General features: G+C 51.0%; 1 protein-coding gene across 1 annotated transcript in view; it reads right to left on the reverse strand.

The window, feature by feature from the left end:
* The window catches only part of KPNA3 (karyopherin subunit alpha 3), a 46,353-nt gene extending 41,984 nt beyond the window's left edge, over positions 1-4,369 (reverse strand). The window contains exon 1 of the mRNA XM_064176092.1: positions 4,116-4,369. Coding sequence (XP_064032162.1) covers positions 4,116-4,199 — 84 coding nt within the window. The 5' untranslated portion in view covers positions 4,200-4,369. The remainder of the gene's footprint in view (positions 1-4,115) is intronic.
* Positions 4,370-6,000: the final 1,631 nt, after the last annotated feature.

Genomic DNA, 6,000 nt, shown 5'->3' on the forward strand with positions numbered 1-6,000 from the left:
CATAACTAACTCTTCACTAGTAGGTTTTACTTGCCTTTTGTTTGTTTTTTACTAAAAAAGGGGCTTTACTTTTGATGCAGTATGCACTTTGCTAATTACATGACCACACAGGCTCACTGTATCACACATTAAAAAAAACAACCTAAGTCATGCAAACAGTCCTACAAATTACATCTCCATTCCTCAGGATTTTTTCCTCAGTTTTAGTGAGGGATGCTGACTAATCCTGACAAAAAGAAATGGGCTGAAGTATTTGATCTGTCACCTTAAACATCAGAATGGAGATCCAGCATATGGATGTCTGCTATTGTAATAAAGAGTAAGTTACACTTCTAGTCCAAGAAGACGGAGGACTAAAACAATATAAAAAGGATGTTAGTAGGCAAAGAATGAAGCTGGAGAACTGCAAACAGAAAAAAAATAATAATAAAAGAAGGTTCAAATTAGGTTTTCTAAAATCTAGGCTAATTAGATATCAATATAAACATATAAATGCAACAGTTGTACGAGGCATTACAAATGAAGTGATTTCAATTTCTCCTCAATTGTGTTGGAATAATCAGGGCTATACAGTTACAAGAAATCCACCAAGATTTAAGACTGCAAGCCTCAGATTAACACAAGAAAGGTTTTTCTTCATATAAGTGACCATTTTAAGAACCCATTTGTATCTCTGGAGAATGTAACATTGAGAGGATTTTGAGGAGAAACTCTCTGGAAGTCATTTGTCCAGATGAAGTCACTAATGTCTTGGCTCCTCATTAGCTCTGCAGGTTTAGGTTAGCTCTGTCTGCTGCTAATCATATGTCAGTACCTATAAAAATAGAAGAGTCTCAACAAACAAAAGCAAGAACATAAACTCATTTTATGTGAGTAGTACTTTGTTACTGGCTTTTGACTTGGATATTATACCTTCAGAGGGCTAAACTCAAAATCAGTTTTCCTGTTCTGCATACGCAGCTCTACCTCCTTAACAGAGGCAGCAAAAAACTTTAACTTCCACTCAAATGTGAAACTAGGAAAAGTAAAGTGAACGTGTGAAGGTCACAGATTGAGAAGTTTTGACTTCTGCTCAACAGATCTGTTTCTTTGCTCTTACAAAAGGAGCCTAGTGAGAAGCTGCATGAAGTACTGAGGTCTGTCTTAACATAAAACAAAAGTACTGCCACATCTTTTGTTTCCCTTAAAGTTGTATTAACAAAAAGACGTACATAGCCTAGCAAACCCAGTAATAACATATGAGATAACTACAAATTAAAGAAGTATTTTGGTCCGAAAGAAGAATCTGTACCCATAGGGGATCAATACTAACTCCTCATTATTTATTAGAAGTCAAAGGAAGATTACTAAAGAATATATTCAAGTCCAGTGAGTTCAAAGGCAGTGACTGTCTCTAGGCAAAAGGTGACTCAAAAGCCACTGTTTTCAAACTTGAAAGCATATGGCTTTGAATATTTCAGATTTTCCAAAGGTTAAAATCTAAATACCAGACCACGATTTATTGCTCCATCATCCTAACCATTTATTTTCTCTTTGATGGAATTTGACAAAATGCATAGATGCAGACCAAGGCCAAAATAGCACTGATGCCTCCCCATTTCCAAGGCAGATAAAACCAGAGGCATGATCTCTACATAAAACTCCTGACTGCAGCACAGAGATGAGAACAAGTATAACTGCCAATGGTGGGGAAGTACATATTTGATTTATAAAATAAACATTTGATGGAGAACTAATAACTTTCAGTAAATACAAACTATCCAATCAGCAGTTCAGCCTGCGTACCAGTTTCTAAGAGAAATGTGGTAAGTAACAGCAATTATACAGCATGCTGTACTCCTTCATTCCCCACTATACACTTAACCTACATTGTTTTACTTCAGGAAATTTCAGTTAGATAAACTTTACTCAGAAGGATACTTTTAACGTGAACTTTTAAATTAAGTACCATGACCAAAAAAAAAAAAGAGTCCAAAATGAAGTTGAATAAAAAATTTCAGACACTTAAGTTATTTTGAAAGGCATATTTCTACTCTTCTACAGTTCTTTAAATGAATCTAAATTTAATTAGTATATCTCCATAGCTATAGGACTTTTATAGTTTTCTGTATTTTATCTCTTTGTTGCCCCCCCCCCCCAAAAAAAAAAAAAAAGATGCTCCTTATGATTTCAGCCCTTTTCAAAAGCATGGTTGAAAGCTTTAATCACATCAACATTGTGGAGCTATCGACCAAACAGTCCTATGCTCATCCACAAAAAGAAGCCAGTCAGCACACTGGAAAACAACCCCAGAGGATCTACTTCTCTGTAACAGCAAATACCCTATTCCAAAATTACTCCCCTTCAGGAGGAAATGAGAGTTAAGATATCTTAGCTGGGCTGGTGTAATTAATTTCAGTAAAGCTTAGGCAGTCAACTCTCTTCTTCCCCACAGAGGCAGACATTTAATTCCCCTCCTCTCGGGTATGCTATAATATAAGCAAGTATGGATGACAGATCAGTTCACACCAGGCATGAACATACCTAACCTTTCCCTGTTTAGAGCTCTGATGGATCCAGGCCAGTGACTGAGAAAGCAACACAAAGCCAGCAAGCAATACAGGGAGATGAGACAAGGACAAAATGAATGAGAAGCAGCAGGAAGTGTCTCACTGGATGAGAGGGGAAAAAGAAACCCACCACACCACCTCCCCCTCACCCTGAAAAGAAACTGCTAAACACAAGGATGGGCAATTTTTAGTTACTCTTTAACATTTACTAATGTTAGACAGAAGTGCTGAAGCTATCACACTCGACATACAATATTTTCTGTAAAATTCACTGTCACTAAGCTAAATAAAAATTAAGATTGGTTTACACCATGAATGTCATCTTAAAGGCATTGCTGCTGCTAAGCCTGACCTGCATAAAATTGTCTCCACCCAAACAATAGCAGAGGTGTGAATAAAAGAGCAAAGTATCATCCCTATGGATTACAGATGTGAATTTAAGGGATAAGATCAACAGAAGCATGGACTTCACCTGAGGGCGCTTTCCAAGTCATCTGACACATATTTAGGTTTTCACTGTAGTGAATCGTAATCCGATGTCAACCCTAGCCTGATTTCAGAAGAAATTCCTCACCCTATCTTTCCTACTACAGAAGCTTAAACGCAAGATTTAGGATTTCTTCCTTTTTTCATTTACGACTAGAATTGAAGATGTCACCAGTAATGGCACACGCATTGAGAAGACCTTCGCAGTCTCTCCAGGGAATAACTTCTCATCACCCAGTGCCTCTCAAATCCGGGGCAGTAAACTCATACCCCATTAGTCTTAGTAACCACCACACTCCTTCCCGATTTAGATGGAGACACATAGAAAACGATTACTTGTGTGCTACCAATTCAAAATAAAATAAACCAATGTTGATTTAAGGCAGTACAGGCAGTAAAAACGGTCAGCAGTGTACAGTACAGCATGGGAGCAGCCCCTGTCTCCAGCATAGGCCTCCGTGTGCGGCAGTGGCACAGCGGGGCACAGGAGCACGGGCAGGGCAGCCCCTCGCCCCAGCGGAAAGGCTACTACCGCCCAGAGGGGCTGGCACAAAAGGCAGCCGGCACCATTGTCCAGCCCATCGGAGCCCCGACCCTGCCGAGGACGGGGGAGGGGGCGCGGAGAGGAGGCAGGACGGGGAGGCAGCTGGAGTGGGAGAAAGGAACGCGGCGGGAGGAGGGGACGCGGAGAGAGCGGGGGATGGTATATCCCGCCGCCTGCCGGCCCCGCACGGACACCGCCTCCAGCCCCGGGCCCACCGGGTTCTCCGCACACCAGTAAACCAGGCAGGCGGCAGAGGGGGCGCGGCGGGGCCGCGTTCGGCCCGGCAGCGCCAACCCTTCCCCCCGCCGCCGCTACTGCCTCCTCCGCCCCCCGCCGGCCGCACCCGCATGACGGAGAAGAAAAAAAAACCTCGCGGGCGTTTTCCCCGCCGCCGCCCGCCCCGGGCGGCTGCTCCCCGCCTCCTTCCCGCCGCCCGCCGGCAGCGCTGCAAGCGCGGCCAGGCCCCGGCCCCTCCTCTCGCGCCCGCCGGAGGCGGAGGCCGGGCGCGCCCGGGGCCCCATCGGTCCCGCATCTACCTCCACGTCGCGGCCCTTGTTCTTGAAGCTCTTGATGCGGTGGTTCTCCAGGCCGGCAGCAGCGGCGGCGGCGTTCTCGGCCATGGTGGCGACGGCAGCAGCTCCCGGCGGCGGCTCCCAGCTCCTTCGAGGCGGCTCCGGCGGCGGCTCCCGGCGGCTCGCGCGAGGGGAGGGCCGGGGGGAGGAGAGGGGGGCGGGGGGAAGCGGGACGTGCCGTGACGAGGGCGGAGGGGAGGGGAAGCAGGCAGGCGGGAGGAAGCGGGACGCGCCGTGACGAGGGCGGAGGGGAGGGGAAGCAGGCAGGCGGGAGGAAGCGGGACGCGCCGTGACGAGAGCGGAGGGGAGGAGAAGCAGGCAGGCGGGAGGAAGCGGGACGCGCCGTGACGAGTGAGGGCGGGAGGGAAGGCAGTCAGGCGGGGGGAAGCGGGCCGCGCCGTGACGAGTGAGGGCGGGAGGGAAGGCAGTCAGGCGGGGGGAAGCGGGCCGCGCCGTGACGAGTGAGGGCGGGAGGGAAGGCAGTCAGGCGGGCAGCGAGCGAGCGCCGGGGCCGGGGGACTGGGAGAGCGGCTCCGCGCACGTGACGAAGCGGGCAGGGCCCAGCCAATCGCGGCGCGGCGCCTCCGCCTGGCCTCGCCTTGCGCAGCGGGCAGAGGTGTGGCCTAGCGGGGCCGCGGGGAGGGGGGGACGCGTGCACTCCCCGGCGTGCCCCGCGGCGGCCCCGCGCTGTGCGCCGTGCGCCGTGCGCCGTGCGCCGTAGTGCCGCGGCGCGGCTGCCGTGCTCTCGCACGTGGAGCGGGCCGGCAGGGTCCCCGGCGCTGCTGTGCGCCTCAGCCCTTGGCCCCGGGCTGAGCGCCGTAGTGCCGCGGCGCGGCTGCCGTGCTCTCGCACGTGGAGCGGGCCGGCAGGGTCCCCGGCGCTGCTGTGCGCCGCAGCCCTTGGCCCCGGGCTGTGCGCCGTAGTGCCGCGGCGCGGCTGCCGTGCTCTCGCACGTGGAGCGGGCCGGCAGGGTCCCCGGCGCTGCTGTCCGCCTCAGCCCTTGGCCCCGCGCTGAGCGGGTCTGTGTGGTACTCCATCTCCACGCTCAGCTTTGTGAGGCTCTGGGCAACGCCGAGGGCGGCGCAGTGGGCTGGCAGCAGAGCGCATCTGCCCCTCCATGGCCTCGTGCTTCTGAAGGGCTTGGGTCCCCACAGAGAGCTATGGGCCACGCTGGCCTTCAGGAAGCTCACTGGACCCCCGCCTCCTTGGCAGCTGCAGTTTTGTCCCCCACTGCTGTGCTGGCGTGGCTCACCTGCAGCGTCAGCCTCAGGAGGCTCTCTAGCCGAGGGTGCACTGAGGGTCTGCTCCACACCTCCCTCTGCTTCCAAGGACTGCATTAGCACTCTGCGTCACCTGGGAAATGCTGCACAGCAACCATCTATACAGCAAATCCAAATGTTTCGGGGTGCCCTGAATCTCCAGCTCACCTGCCGTGCAAGCAAGCCCAACCTGGAGAGCAAAGCCAGTGTTCTGCAAACACACCTTTCATACAAAATGTGCACATGTGAGCTGAATGTGTCACTGGTGTGGTACCTACTGTAATGCAGAGCATAAATGGGCTCTGCCAGTCCAAACAATTACCCCTGAACTACCAGAATCACTGTACATGCACCCTCCCAAGTCATTGGTGTAGATGTGGTGGTAGCTGTGTATGCTGCAAACAGATGCATGGCTTTTGCTCAGCAGGTTGGGTCAAATACAGCACCTCTAAGTCCTGTCTGGTATGCCCAGGCTAAAAAGGGGGCTCTGTGGGAGTCATGTAAGGCAGCTGTAAGCAGCAGTAAGAAGTAATCTAATACTTTTCCATAAGGGAAGATTATTACTGCCTTGGAAGAAAAGTATACAGAAA

The sequence above is a fragment of the Pogoniulus pusillus genome, chromosome 3 (assembly GCF_015220805.1).
Source record: "Pogoniulus pusillus isolate bPogPus1 chromosome 3, bPogPus1.pri, whole genome shotgun sequence".
Classification (NCBI taxonomy): Eukaryota; Metazoa; Chordata; class Aves; order Piciformes; family Lybiidae; genus Pogoniulus; species Pogoniulus pusillus.